We start from the raw sequence: 16049 nt of genomic DNA, 5'->3' as shown, positions 1-16049 counted from the left end.
TCCTCCTTCCCCTCCCCCTGCCCTCCTCCTCCTCCTCCTCCTCTTCCTCCTCTTCTGGCAGAACCAGGGATTAAACTCAGGCCCTTGCACTTGCCAGAGAGGCGCTTATTCTGCTGAGCCATCTCCCCTGCCCCAAGTTCTTCTGTTTTGAGAAATATCATTTATGGATTGGCATGCAGCCTCCTGAATTCCTGCACCGCCCTTTGCTGGGAAGCATGCTTTTGGATGCTACACTCACATTTATTCTGAAATACTTGAGAACTCTTGTAGGGGGTAGTGCCATTGCTTTTAGCATGGCCATACCAGGTTCTATGTTTCCTATTCAGAATTTGGGCTCTGCTGTGGATCTTATTTCTCTAATCAGCCTTGGACATGTGTGCATGGATATATGGTCATCAAAGTACGGGTTGGAAAGCTAAGCTTCAAAGAGGTGAAGTAGCTGATTTACAGAGATTACATCATTGAATTGACCAAGATGTGACTCAATTTTAGGGCTCTCCAATTCTTATTATCTGAGCTGTTGCTATAAGGTGGTTTCATGGACAATGAATAGCTCCATCATTTCCTTCGCTGTTGCCAAGGAATGCTACCTTTTGGGTAGCTGTCTGGGAGATAATGACAAAGCTGAAGTTACAGTCTGCCCTATGCGTAATGGCCAGGCAGAACTATGCAGAGGTTTCTCTCTCTTTTTTAAAGACATGTCCTCTGGGACTGAGAGGACTTAAGTGTGCAAAGGTTTTGTGGCAGGTTGTGGAATGAATTTTTCCTCATTACACAAGAGGAGGCTTGGGGTGATTTTTGTTGCTAACCTTGAGCTTAAAAACAGATGTTGAGCACCTGGCTGGCTGATAACATGCGGATCCACTCCTCATGCAGCCCTGAAGTTACACAGGGTGAGACCTGTGTGACTCCACATCTCTTGGCTATGACATTGTTGTTGGAGAATAATAAAGGAAAAAGATACAATTTCATAGTACAAAGAATCCCTTTGAAAACCAAGTGCCTTTGAGAGGTGTCTTGACATTTGAGAATGTTCTTTTCAGCTTGTAAGCTGCCTCCTCTTCCTTGGAGTTAACCCACTGGTCATGCAGACACAACTATCATCATGTCTCTATAAAGAGGAAAGGCAACCCTTGCTAGGCTGTGCCAGTGAGAAACTTTGGAAAGTAATCTCAACTTTTCACTTGTTTAAGTGTTAAAATTGTGAAGTGTTTTAATTATTGTGGTCTCTGTCAGCTTGCTTCCAAAAGTCACTATGTTTGGGGAGATAATTTTATCCAAAACTATGAATCTGCACTCTCTAAATTATAGGTGCATGTAATTCATTTACAATCTATTCCAGCAAAATGACCACCCTCTTAACTGCAAGAATCTCAATAATTTGTGTTAATCATTATGTACTTTAGGCATACATACAACAGTGAGCCCTACCATTTAGGCATTTCAAGCCAAGAGGGAGTAGATCTGATAGACCATGTTCTTCCCTAAACTGAATATAAAAATGGAAAAAAGAACAAACAATACATTTCCCGAACTCCCACATCAGATTTCCTGGAAATTCATTTGGAGCACTCTAATTTCATATTGATTTTCTACAATGAGGGAATTGAGTAAGACTATCAGTGTGATTACAGTGGCCAGCATATCAGATATCCTGTGCTGGATCTTAGAAAACCAAACTCTCAAAAGAATGCATTTCCCTCTAGCTACACGAATTTATCTTTTCCCTTCCACAGTTCTCTAGATACCATGACTGTCATACTCACAGCTTTTTTTTTTTTTGGTGGTACTGGGAATTGAACTCAGGACCTGGTGCTTGCTGGGAAAGTGCTTATTCTACTGAGCTATCTCCCCAGTCCAATACTCACAGTTTTAGTGGCATGAACTAGGATTATCAGAATGTGGTGTGATAATCCTAGTTTTCATAGTAATTAATAACAACTGGTGTAAAGCTAGGGTCTCTGGGGTGATGTTACCCATTTCTTAAAGAGGTTCACCTCCTTCCACTGGGTTGTGCGCTTTGCTTAGCTGGCCTGCATAATCTGCCAGGAACTCTGGAGGACTGCAGAGCTCAGCTGTGGCCTCAGCTGTGGTGTTTGTTCCAGAAGCCTTAGGACCTAGGGAGCTGTTGTGGCTTCTCCACAACCTCTGAACTCAAGCAAGTGAAAGCTCAAATGATCCCTTGGTTTTTTGTGTCTGCTTGAGCTTGCCCAGGCTACTCTATCTGGGCAAATGGCATTTTTTAGAAGACAGAAAATGGGGATTTTGATAGTATTTGCCTTGTAAGGTAACTGAGGGTGAAGTAAGTTAGTACACAGAAGAGGTTTAGCACAAAGGTGACCACAGGGGAATGGCTGATATATTTTAATCAATAGCAGGAAAAAAGAGTGCAGGTTGATGTTTCTCACTTGAGTCCTTTAGCCTAGGCTGAATTTCTCTCCCTGCTTATTTTATTTGTTGGAGTTCTTGGTCAATTTCTCCAGAAACTCCAAGATGTCTAGGGAAGAAGTGTGGACAATTCTCTTACCTCTCTCGCTTTGGGGATCAGAGAATGTGGTCCACCACTTAGAAAATCCCATATTTCCTCAGAGCAGGTCAAGATTAATACCAACTTCTTTACACAGAGAACAACACTCATGTCTGTCTCTCCATTTATTTATTAATTATTATTATTTTTAAATTTTTATTGATGGTACCAGGGTTTGAACTCAGGACCTTGCACTTGCCAGGCAAGCACTTACTCCACTGAGCTATCTCCTCAGCCCCTCCCTTTCATTGGCAAGTCAAACACCTGTTCTCATTAAACTTTAAGAATTTATCAAGCATCAGAGCATATGATGAGAGCAGCATGCCTGTCTCTGAGGTGCCTTTCCCTAAGGTTTGAGCCTCTTAGGTGTTGTGGGAGAAACACAGACATGTGTAATGTTCCTCCTGTGAGTTAGATGGGGTTGGAGTGAAGATGAGGAGCCCTCTGTGCTCTAGTGCTGCCTGCAGCACCCAGGGCCTGGGGGTGGCAGAGCTCATGTCCAGATGCCAGACTCCTGCCAGCATTTGGCTACAGCAATTTTCTATGATCCCTTCATAGGCCTCCAGCTCTGATTTTACACATTAATATTTTCCTCTTCCACATGGAAGGTGTTAAGCATGTTACACTCCCCTCCTCTGACCCAGGAAATTATGTTCATTTTTTTCTCCATTTAGCTAATAGATTTCACACACCCAATTGTCATATATAATAATCCACAGATAAAAAGTCAGGAGACCAAGAAAGCTCTGTCTTCTAAATGTAGACTTGAAAAGCTCCTTGTCGGCGTAATGCTTGGAAGGGTCACTGAACCTTGGCATCTAAACACAGAGCGCTATGTCCACTGCGATGGCCATTGAACCACTCATCCCCAGCCTCACCCCTTGCTTCCTGTGCATGCAGCAGGCCATATTTGGGCTGTGATGGGGCACTGGGTTGTGTTGCCTTGCTCCTGTCCTTCTGGTTCTGCGAAATTACCTCCTCTGTGTGTGTCACAAACCTTTACTTCTTTCTCTGAGGTCATCACTAGCTGAATTTTGTATATGCACATCAAGTAAGAGAGTAGCTTTTAGGTGATTTTACCCCCCCCCACAGCCCTATAGAACGTAATGACTCTATTACTTTACCTGACTGTAATAATTATTATATATGTATACCAAAATTATGTTGTACATCTTAAATATATGTAACTAAAGAGATACTTTAAAATAGAGTTGCCACTTGGCCACACAGCCTGATAAACCAGCAGGTGGATAGCTTCACTCTACTCCTGCCAGTCTGTTCCAGTCCTCCCAGTGCAGCTGAGTAGTTCCCTCAGAATGATCCTCCACAACTGGACCAACAGGTCTGAGATTTTCCTTGTCTGCCCCTTTTTGTGTTCAGATTCATAGGCCGCTGAGGCTCCACCTCTTCTGAAGTGGTTTCTGAAGCTCCTGGCAGATTGGTGAACTGACCTGTTTGTCTCTGGAGTGGAGTGGTGGATTCTGCCCATCCCTTGTTGGCTTAGAGCCCTTGGTCACTGGGGCTGCTGCACTGCAGGAGTCTGTAAGGTAGTCAGTTATACCTAAAACCCACTACACTGGTTTATTGTGAGCCCCAGTGGAGACAGTGCATGAAAAGGTTTCAGTGGTAACATTACCAAATGTATCAGGTACTGCCAATGGGATTTTGTTGTAAGGCTAATGGTTGACCATGACCACTGAAGACTCAGCCAGCCAGCCTTCACCCCCTTAGGAGGCCATGCAGTGGGCAGTGTGTTGGTTGACCCCAGAGTTCTCTTAGGGATTCTGGGATCTCAGGATATGAGGGATCCATGATGTGATTTGGAAAGTGCATTTGTCGTACATTTGGAACAATGCAGATGGACAGTTCATAGTAGGATATAAGAATTAGTGTGAGTCCTTTGATTTGACTCTAGAGCTCATTCTCTCAAATAATTGTTATTCTCGTCAATCATAGCTCATAGATTCAAATTATGTTAGAAGCAGCTATGCAAGAAACTAGCACCCTTACTTGGGTGGACCAGGGAGCCACATGATATCCAGCTAACATTAAAATTCATTTAAAGGGTTACTTGTGCCACTAAAGGTTTGCTGTGACGCTGTCTCTGTCTCTGTCTCTGTCTGTCTGTCTCTCTCGGTATGTGTGTGTCTGTGTGTACCAACACTTCAGGAGAAAGCATGGGAGGCAGAGAGGGGAGAAAATCCTGTCTTGGCTCCAACTGATCCCAGTGGGGCTTATACTATGTTTACTTCCCCTGGGAAATTCTTAGCTCGGAATTCACACCCCTTCCTGTAGAAGCTCAATTCCAGTGAGACCAGGTGGGTGGCATCCTCAGCGCCCACAGTCATGGACAGTCTCCCTTCTGCCTTGTCATCCTGGCAAATTGCCTCATTCTTCAAGTCATCTTAAAAAGAGACACCCACGAACTGTAATTTTTTTATAAGGTCTTTTCTGAGACTGGCATGTGTCCATTCATTGTGGAAATTAGAAAAAAAAGAAGGCAAATAACATTAGATAAATACCAGAGACAGCAGTAAGTAATAGAACAATCACGAGCAATTTGAAGCCTTCCATGCACTAAAAGAAAATGTCTAAGTCAGGGAGGCATCTGTATGGGAAAGTGTGAAATGAAATTATTTCCATTCTGCCTCTTGCACACACGGACTGGTCCCCCGAGCCTCATAAGTACATTATCTCATTTGACAAAAGTGTCAGCAAATGTAATGCTAAGTTTAAAGGTTTAATGCATAAAAGAATTGCATTTTGGGGAAAAGAGTGACATTTCATACTGTCATAGCTGTGGCTAAACTTTTAGTTTCCAAGCAAAATACGTTCTTTGGGACTTATTCAGTTTGCCGATCTGGGCTTTGTTATTCAAAAGTGGAGACACTAGGTAGGGTCGGGGTCTCTGGATGGCGCCTCATCGCCATCATCCGTCTGGTGCATGTGCAGAAGGCCACACTTGCTTGTGGATTTATCCATGTGCCACTCTTTCCTCTGCCAGCTCCCACGAGGGCTGGTGTCCTCTGCCTGGTCATTATGCACACCGTGCTTCTGCTCCCGGGTTGGCGTCACTAATAATGAACACTGCCATGTCTGTGGTCACGAGGGCTCTGGAGAACCAGCCATCCAATGTGCCATGCTACATTTGAAAAGATAATATTATGCTTGGGGAAAGTTATTCTGCTGCCAATCAGTCTCAGTTTTTGAAAAAGATCAAGCCTTCCTCTGTAAGGCAGGGTCTAGTGGTAGAGAGTGGCAGGGGCCTGCCTCTTCCTTTCACACAGGAGGAAGAGTATGCGGTGCGCAGAGCATCAGAAGGAAGCTCCTTTGCTATGTTGCAGGGCAGGAGGCCTTGGGCTGGGGCTCGTAGGAGGAAGCGGAGCCCTGGTAAATGCTGCTGTGACAGTGCTTGATGTGTGTAACCCCATGAGGGCTGGCTGTGTGTGCGGAGCTCAGGAACAGCGGAAACGGCAGGCAGGAGGCTTCTTCTACCAGAGCCCCGGAAGCACAAGGGTGAGCTTCGCAACCTAAAAGCCCACTCTTCCTGGGATCTGGTTAAGTTCAAACATCTGGTCAGTAGTTAGCAGGGTTGGGATGAGTAGGGGGTGGAGGCAAGGACAGACAAACTCATCGCTTTTCGGTGCCAGAAGGAGAAATTTTCAGAGCTAAAGGCTGAACGCAGGCGAGTCTTAAAATTATGGTATTGTGTCAGTGTCTCAGAGCCCAAGCACAGCTTGCAAGGTGCCTCTGTGATTCTGTCTTCTCTCAGGTAGAGGGTTGTGTGTGTGTGTGTAGCGTGTGAGTATCTTGGTCACGTCTTTCTGACACTCAGCTCAGGTCCTTTAAGCCAAGGCTCTCACGGCTCTAGGCAAAAGCAGTGATGTGTACCAGGTTGGGGATCAGGCAGCCATAGGGAATCATGGGCAGCTCCTACACGGCGCAGTCCATGAGCTGGAAAGGAGCTGCCCCCGTGTTACTGCAGCCCAGGCACCCCAACTCTGCGGCATGCAGAAGTGTGGGGGATGGGACTGCAGCACAGGCTTGTGTGCAATGTCTGCACCTGCTCTCTCTCCCACACATACATGTATGCATATGCACACATGCAACACGTGTGTACCACATCTACACAGGTGCCACACATGCAGCACACCACACATGCACAGATACCACACACTATACATGCGCATACACACTATACATTTGCAGAGATGACACATCATATATTCACATACTATCACACATACACAAATATGCTTATGACACAAGCTATACATATGCCACAAACATGCATCCTTCCACATATCTAATGTACTCATACTATGTATACCATATACCTATGCATGTGCATATCCACAGTACACAACTCCACATATACACAGTAGCACACATCACACATTTATATATATTTATACATATATAAATATACATCACAAACATACACACATACTCATTAAACACATACCACAGACATATATACTGAGCTTTTATTATACATACCCATCAAACATACATACAAACACACACACAAACACACATGCACGCACACATACATGACTCTTCTCTTACTTTCTAGTGGCATCTGGTAGCCCATTTGTCTGATTTCATTAGCAATACTTGGGGGAAACTATCTAACAGGTCCCAAATAGCTTGGAGGTTTGTTCTGGAACAATCTAAGAAAGTAGAGTTTTCTGAGGAAATTTATAGTATCTATTCAAAGGGGGTAAAATTAATCTATTAATGGAAAATGAAGATTCACAAACATTTCAAAGTATTTTAGCACATAATAAACAACAAAAAGTTATTTTTATCTGTAAGTTACTACCCATTAACCAGTTAACCAAATTAGGGAAAACCAGCTTAAATTATGTCCATGTATTAGCCAGCCTCAGTGGAGCTTTTTTATTCGAGGTCCTGGCCTTTCCTCACTCCCTGGCTAGGTCCTGGCCTTTCCTCAACAGAACTCAGTCTTATAAGTTAGGCAGGATGCTCTTCGGGGTTGTTTTGTGGTGAAGTTTGGTGACCAGATGATCCAGAGGTAAGAGGGCACCGGGAGCACCGTGGTCCCACACAAGGGTTTAGAGACCTGCACCAGACCACATGCTGCCCTACAGCAAGGCACAGAAGGTCCCTCCAGAAGTGTGACTCTCGAGCCCTTTGGGACAGAGTGGTGGCTCCACACATGTAAGCAGCACATTCCTCATACATTCAAGTCTCTGTGAGTTACAGACAGGTAGCTAGTGGAAAAATACTTTGTTTTATTCCTCCTGAGGTCTCTAGGTCTTTCTAACTCCTATATTTCTTTTCCTCCTGAGAGAGAGGTGATTTGGCCAGGAGTTCCGCAGCTCCAGGTGGGAAAGGGAAGCGGGGTTGAGTTCTTTCCATGTGTCTTTCCTCACAGCTTTGCCCACATGTCAATCTGGTACAGGTCACACATTTGGTACGTGCTTAATTACTCTCTCTCCTTGAAGTTTCTGAAGTAACTATCAATTACCTGACTGGTAGGGGAAATTTTCTTATTTAGATCATGGAAAAATAGAGGTGATCATTTGTCAAGGTTTTACTAACCCTCAAACCTTGCCGAGGAAGAAGCCCTGAAGTCAGAGTCAAGAGCCTTTGTTTTGAGGATGTTCCTCAGTGGTAAAGCACTCGCCTAGAAGGTACAAAGCTTTAGGTTCCACTACTAGCACTGCCAAAAACTAACAGACCAACCAACCAAAACCCTGTCTGGTTCCAGTGGACTCCTCCTGTTTGCCACTCCTCTACTTCATTCCCCTAGAAAATAAAGGGACCCAAGCAAAGGATTGTTATGTTTTCTCTTGTTCTGATTGTTAATGGCTCTATAACTTACTTGGCTTTGGTAAAGCAATCTAGAGAAATAACCTCAGTTTTCAGTACTATTAATAAAATCATATTGTCTTGAGAAGTGTTGTCCATGTTGATATTTTGTCTCTGCCTGTCTCTGTCTCTCTCTTTCTCTCTGTGTCTCTGTTTCTCTTTGTCTGTCTCTCTCTGTCTGTCTCTCTCTCTCCACCTCTCTCTCTCGTGATGCACCAAGAGTGCCCACCCTGAGCTCTCTTTATTGATCAAAACATAAGTGATTGCTCAGATTCCTTTCTTAAGCCAACTTTATTTAAAATCAGGTATCATTTATTTTGGTTCACCCAACAACATCATCAGTGTTAGCAACCTTCAATAAATACCTTTTTTCCTCCTCATCCCATGACAATAAGCATATTCTTAGTTCATTTTCGTTGAAAGGGGAATCCATCTGTTAGGTGATATTAAAATGCAAAGTGGTGTTCATATGGTCTTTAGGAATGTTTTCCCTTCCCCTTTTACATGCTTGACAGTATGCCACAAGAAAAGAAGACTATAGTGCAAGGCAAATAGTCTCAGGATTCTCTTGGTCTCTCTGTTTCTGTCTCTACCCCCCATTTCTCACCCCCTATCTCTGTCTCTGTCTCTCTGTCTGTCTCTGTCTCTCTGTCTCTGTCTCTGTCTCTCTGTCTCTGTCTCTCTCTGTCCCTCTTTCTCTCTCTCTCATTCACCCAGAGTGCCCACTCTGAGCTTTCTTTATTGATCAAAACATAAGTGACTGCTCAGATTCCTTTCTTAAGCCAGTTTTATTTAAAATCAGGTATCTTTTTCTTTCTTTCTTTTTTTTTTTTTGGTACCAGGGATTGAACTCAGGACCCTGTACTTGCCTGGCAAGCACTTACTCTAATTAGCTATCTCCCTGACCCTAAAATCAGGTATCTTGATGATGTTCCTTTCACTTCACTCCATTTTCAAATGCTAGAACTATTCTGAAAGGGAAACTCCAGTCCAGCTCTTTCTTTATTAAATACTATAAGACACTACAATCACTTTTCTTTTTTTACTTTATGTTTTTATTTGAAGAGAAAAACTCAAGGAAAGAGGAGTGGATGGTGTAAGACATCTGGTTCATTTCCCCTAATCCCCAGAGATCTTGGTCACATGGACATTAGTAATGTTTTCCTGTGTTTTGGATAAGGATGGGACCCCATCAGAGGATGGAATTTCAGGTGAGGATGAAGTTCCAGGTGAAGGTATGACACTGAAGGTGAGACTAGAATCCAGGTGGGGGTGAGATTACTGGTAAATTATAAGGGCTTCAACTGTGGATGAGATTCTAGTTGAGAGAGGACCTGCAGGTAAAGACTTTAGGTAAAAGTAGAGCTGTGACTGAGGATGGGATTCCAGGGAAGGGAGGGACTGCAGGTAAAGGTAGAATGGATTCTGGGTACAAACAGGACTGTAGGTGAAGGTGGGACTCCAGTTGAGGATGGACTGCAGGTGGGGCTGGCCGTCCAGATGAAGATGGAACTACAGATGAGGGCGGATTCTAAGTAAAGAAGGAACTGAAAGTGGAGGTGGGGTTCCAGATGAGGACGGGACTCTGGGTTTGGTGTAAGTATAGGACTTCAAGAGAGGGTGGCACTTGGGCAGAGGTGGTATTTCAGGTGACGATAGTGCCCCAGTAAGCACAGGGTGTCAGGTGAATGTGGGTCTGTGAGTGAGGTTGTGCTTGAGGTAAGAAAGAGCTGCAGGGAATGGATTTCCTGGGATTTTCTGCTTCAGTGGAGAGCATACGGGCCTTCCACTAGCTCCCATGGTCCCAACCTTTGGGACTATGGTACCTCCCATATCTAGTGGGGACCTCTCCATACTTTGGGAAAGGGAGCTGCTTACTTAGATTGTCTTCATCCTCCGTGTTTGTGGTGCCAGGACTTAGATACTTGAAAGGAGCGAGGAAGGTTGACAGTATGCTGACTTTGTCTGGAAAGAAAAGAAGAACAGGAAATGGGCTTTTGACATCGAGTTTCAACAGAACTCAATGCTCTCATATGTTCTTATTACTGAGGAGTTGGACAAGGGAGGTGAAAAGGTCACTTTGCTTTCAGATACTTCATTCTAGCTCAGTCTTTTATTGAATTTCTGACAGCATTTTATCAAATTCCTCTCCATTCAATTTTAAGCTTTATGATTTCCATCTTTCTTCTGTTAGTGTTGGCATCTTTCCTGCTCTGCTTCCATGCCCCCCAAAGTCCATGTAATTGTCTTCAGGGTAGCAACCATACATCTGCCTACCAGGTGGGTGGGCCCAAGCTGCCATATGAAGGTCATGTCATAGACCAACACAAGTAAACCCATAATTAATAGAGCATTGTGAAAATAAAGACAAAACTTTTGTCCTTCTTGTTGGAGAATTTTCTTCATGGGCTTGAAATGCATGGAAGACAAAGGGGGCTTATTGAAATGGTAGCACCCCCTGTTTGAGCGGGCAGAAGAGAGGAGAGAAGGGAGGAAGGCCATCAGTTCACAGGGCCTGTTTAGTGTCTCTTGGAAATGGGCAAGTGTAACTGACACTGTGGGTGTGTTCCTTGGTCTGCCCTTTGACCGTAGCCCTGTTCACCAGAGAAGCTAAGGTGAGCCTGGCAGTCTCTTGGGCACTGGTTACTGAGTGCTGCAGAGCTGGGAAAATGGGCCAAAGTGGGAAATGCCTCCTGTGACCAAGAAAATGTTTTCTTCCATGGCCTCAACAATTTCTCATTAACCAGAGAGATAGTTGCAGGAACTATTGGGAGGGGGAAATAAGACTAAAGAAGCAAGCCAAATGTAAAGCTCCATACGTTAGAGATTTTTGTGATAACACTAAATGGCAGGAGTTGGAAGTCTTTGTCCACATGGAACTTCTCTCCCAGACAAAGAACCTCCAAGAGGCACTGGACGTGAAGCCCCCTCTGTTCCAGCACTCCCAGCTTCACAGTGATCCTCGTCAAGTCTGCATGATTCTCTGTGTTTCAGTGTGAATCCCGGGCACATTTACTAAAAGACTGTACATGGGAGTAGTGCTGCTACCTATTTAGTGTAGTACAGATTCACAGTAGAATGACCACTTATATTCCTGACTTTTTGGTTTATTTGTTTTTGTGGTACTGGGAATTGAACTCAGGGCCTTCACAGTGAGCTACAGTTCCAGCCTTCTTATTTTTCCTTTTTTTGAAATTTTGAGACAGGGTCTTGCTAAATTGCTAAGTTGCCCAGGCTGGGTTCAAACTTGTGATCTTTCTGCCTAAACCTCCAGAGAGTGCTGGGATTAAAGCTACGTGCTGCCTCACCTGGCTCTGTTGGTCAGGTTGCTGAGGGCATTGACCACCGATAGCTTAGTTGCTTTGACTGTTTATATTTTGGCCCTGCATACCTTGTTCTAAGTGTGATCTCTCATGCAAATGCTTGCTAGTGGTTTTATATATGCTTGGCCTTCAGGCATCCAGACCGAGCCTGAAACCAGCTCTTTTTCTTCTGAGGCTGAGTTTTCTCTTTAGCAAGCTTTCCAGAGGCCAATGGAGTTCACATTGAAATTCACTCAGCAGCCTGTTAACAGCTGTTGTTTCCAACAGGGACAGGCAACAATATGATGTTCACACAAAGAGAACAATAAATAACCCAAATATAAAATGCCTACTACTTCTTCGTTCTACCAAACAAGAAGAATAAACCTGGGAAAGGATTTGCTTTCCCTGAACTCTCCCAGCCCTAGTTAATTTACTACAAGAGAATGAAATATCTTGCTTGAGTTATAATTTCATTAAAGGAGTCCAATAATGTTACACAAAGAGTGTGAAGCTCAAATGATTTAGTCTGCAAGATCTCAAAATGAAATTACAATTTTGTAATAAAGCACGGCTACCAGCTAAACACCCACAAAAATACACTAAAGTCTTTCAAGCCTCACCTTGGAACAGTTGTGAAATATTTAAAGATTGTTATAGAACCATCACAGTTCTCACTTTCTGATGTTGTTGGATTTATCAAATAAAAGCACAAAATGCCCAGTTAAAATTGAGTTTCAGCTAAACAAGATATTGTTCTTAATACACATACATTCTGAATATTACGTGAGATCTATAAACCAACACAATTCATTGTTTATTTGAAATTCATATTTAAGGCAAAAGACAAAACAGATATTTATTATGGTGGATATGTTAATGGACAATAAATGCATGATGCCATGCATATAACTGATCATTTGGGAAATGTAATGAAAACCACAATGCAACATTAATTCATACCCATTAAGATGGTTATTACAAACAAAACAGAAAATAACGCATGGGTGAGGGTGCGGATAAAGTAGAACCTTTCTGCACTGTGGGTGGCAAAGAGAATGATGCAGCTGCTACAGAACTGCCAACTGCATCTCTAAGTCTTTGCCCCAAAGAATTGAAGCTCAAAGGGACATCTGCACACTGATATTCATAGCAGAGTTATTCATAAAAGCTTAGTGATGGGAGCAACTCGGGTGATCCTCAGATGAATGGATGGAGAAAATGAGGTTTCCTCCCTAAAACATATTATTCATCTCTTCAAAAGAAGGAAATCCTACCATTTGTGACAATGTGGTTCAAACTGAAGAACCATATGCAAATAAAAATGTGGCAGACATAGACAGATATCATTTGATCTCACTTGTGTGTATAAGGTAGGAAAATCTAATTCATAAATACCAAGAGGACAGTGATTTCCAGGAGTGGAGAAGTGGAAGGAATGGGGGGATATCAGTCAGAGGGTGCAAATCTTCAGTTATAACAAAATAAGTTCTAGGGGTGTAATGCACAGCATGATGACTACGATTAGTCCTAATATATTATATACTTGAAAGTTGATGAGAGAAGATTTTAGTCCCTTGTGCACACACACACACATGCATACATGCACACACACACACACACACACACATACACACTTTGTTGACTATGGGTGGTGATGAATGTGTTAATTATATTGTGGTAATTATTAGAGAATATATACATATGTTATCATATTATGCATTTTGAGTATGTGCATTTTTGTTTGTCAGTAAAATATTTTAAAAGTAAGTAATCACCATGGTCAGAAGATCAAAATTAGCTGGTCTTTCTGTATTTTTTTAGCCGCCCAAAGCAGGCTCTATCAACTTTCTGTCCAGTGGATTTGAGATTTCCTGGGCCAGCTTAAACATAAGAAATGACTGTTAGAGATGGGGAAGGGAGGGGGAAGACAGTCAGGAAGGAGAGGGGGAAGCAGGCAATAGGCAGGCTGAATATGACCAAAGCATGTTGTATACATATATGGAAAAGTCATAATGTAACATCTATGTGCATAATTAATATGTACTAATTACTATAATAAAAAAGAAAGAAAACAAGATCAACCCTACCAAAAAAAAAAAAAAAAAAAAAAGAAAGCTTGGCAGCAGCAGAGTAATTCATACTAATTTGCTAAGTTAACACAATTGAGATTCCAACTGTTACCTAGTACTGCCATGGCTTTATAAAAAAAAATCTCAATGCTGAGAGCACATGCTATTGCTGGGATACTGTGCTGCACCCCAAACTTGGTGGGTTAAACGGTTGGGTATTCATGGGTCTCTCAAAAGGGATTGGACTGTGAGGTCTCTGGCTTTACTGATGGATAAAAACGGGATAGGGGGCCTTGTTGGAGTGAAGTGAGCAAGAGGGCAAGACTTTGGGACCATGTCTGTACCTGGCTACTTGCTCTCTCCCTTTCTGTTCTCTTTCTGCTTTTTGGCTGTGACAAGGTCAGCAGTCTTCCTCTGCCTTGCCCCTCTTCTTGGTTTGTTTTTGTTTTTTGGTCTTTTTGAGATAGGGTCTTACAGGGGCCGGGGAGATAACAGTAGAATAAGGGCTTGCCTGGCAAGCAGTGTCCTGAGTTCAATCCCCGATACTGAAAAAAAAAAAAAAAAAAAAAAAAAAAAAAAAAAGCAATAGGGTTTTACTATGCAGTTCAGGCTGGCCTCAAACTTGTTTTCCAGTACAGGCTTGCCTTGAACTCATGGTGCTCCTCTTGCCTCAGCTCCCCAGAGCTGAGATCACAGGCATGTACCACCATGCCTGGCAGCCTTGCCCATCTGTCATGCTGTTTTTGTCTCACTGCAGCCTAAAGCAGTGACTCTGGCCAACCACAGACTGGACAGCTCTGGAACTGTGAGTCCAAATAAATCTTTCCTTCTCTTTAAATTGTTTCTTCTTAAGTGTTTTGTTACAGTGACCAAAAATTGACTAACATACTATAGAGACCTGTCTGAGACACAATGGTTTCTAAGGATGTACCACACCTCTAGAATATTCTTAGAAGAGAGGGTCAACAGTTACCTTATTATATAGAAAAATTACAATATTTGATGTCAATGTCTCTATAGTTTCCTTAGTGTCATTTTATCTGTTTGACATCTACATTACAATGGTTCCATATGAGTGGTGCTCCAACATTAAGCTAAGTCCATTTTTTATATTTCTCATAGACATCTTCTGAAAGTCTGATTTCATATAGCTGCTGATGAAAAATAGAGGTTATATGTCTATTTTGGGCATTTTGTGTATGCTAATGGAAGCTGATTCAGAGCATTTCCTATGATTTTTCTCCCTCCTACCCTCTGAATATAAATCCTAGAAGAAGGATGGTGATAGGCCAGGCGTTTTTCTAGAGAAAAGTCTAGAAAGGCCTGGCTGGACTCCTTCTGCTCCTCTGTCATTCATTCTCTTCAGATCAGGTCCAGATTGTCTAACATGAGTCAGGTGGAAATTGAGAGAGAGATGACAGACCCAGGCTGCTCTGATGTGGAAGTCTAATGTCATTTTCAGAGAAGATCTGATAGCCATTGTCATCACACAGTATCATTTTTAATGCATTCCTTGAAATATTCCAGGACATTTGCATTCTAATCCTTATTACTTGTAGAATAAATGGCTTTGCTCTATTGAAATAATTCTGTGTATTTTTTGAAGCATTTGGGGAAATATTTTCAAGGTGTGGAAATCCTTTCCTGGAACTACAGGAGATCAAGAAGAGTAGATAGACTCCATAGAACAGAAATTCTGTAGTTATTATTTCAGATGTTATGTTAATATTATAGTTTCAGGGAGCAACACTGTCATACACAGTTTTTAGGCATTTTAAGAATTTATCATCTCGTTTAGAAATGTAAAGGTTTCAGTAGTTTATTTACTATTTATTGTCAGTATTTTGGGGTGAAGATAATCTTTGCATGTAATGAAAAGTATTGATTGTTTTCTCTAAAAAATACATATGAATATAGTAATAATTTTGCATTCAATATCAGGAATTCATGAGTTCCCTAAGGTCCATCCACAGGAACATTTGTTATATAACAGTAAATATTTAGAGCTCGTGTATGAAGTATTAAGTGTTAGCACAGTTGTCTGCCAAAGAGAACTAAGGACACATGTTGAAGAAACCTGGTTTCTTCATTATAACTTAATCTGGATGATCATGAGTGATCTGACTTTGTTCTCTTTGAGGAATTTATTCTAGGAAAGGAGCCTGAGACAGACCTAAAGCCACCTGACACACCCAGGCACTGGGGCTATCTTCTCCTTGGAAAAAAGACTATTTAAGGGCCTCTTACATCTTTTGCAACCAGAGTAAAAGTTTGTTCTGGAAGTGGCTTCAAAAATGTCTTGATTTTTTT

General features: G+C 42.4%; 1 protein-coding gene across 1 annotated transcript in view; it reads right to left on the bottom strand.

The window, feature by feature from the left end:
- The window catches only part of Adarb2 (adenosine deaminase, RNA specific B2 (inactive)), a 223631-nt gene that overhangs the window by 195118 nt on the left and 12464 nt on the right, over positions 1–16049 (bottom strand). The window contains exon 4 of the mRNA XM_004641286.1: positions 10244–10330. Within this exon, the coding sequence (XP_004641343.1) occupies positions 10244–10330 (87 nt within the window). The remainder of the gene's footprint in view (positions 1–10243; positions 10331–16049) is intronic.

Source organism: Octodon degus, unplaced genomic scaffold (assembly GCF_000260255.1).
Source record: "Octodon degus isolate 3935 unplaced genomic scaffold, OctDeg1.0 scaffold00133, whole genome shotgun sequence".
Taxonomy (NCBI): Eukaryota; Metazoa; Chordata; class Mammalia; order Rodentia; family Octodontidae; genus Octodon; species Octodon degus.
Note: the sequence above shows the minus strand (reverse complement) of the source record. Positions and strands in the feature narration are given on the sequence as shown.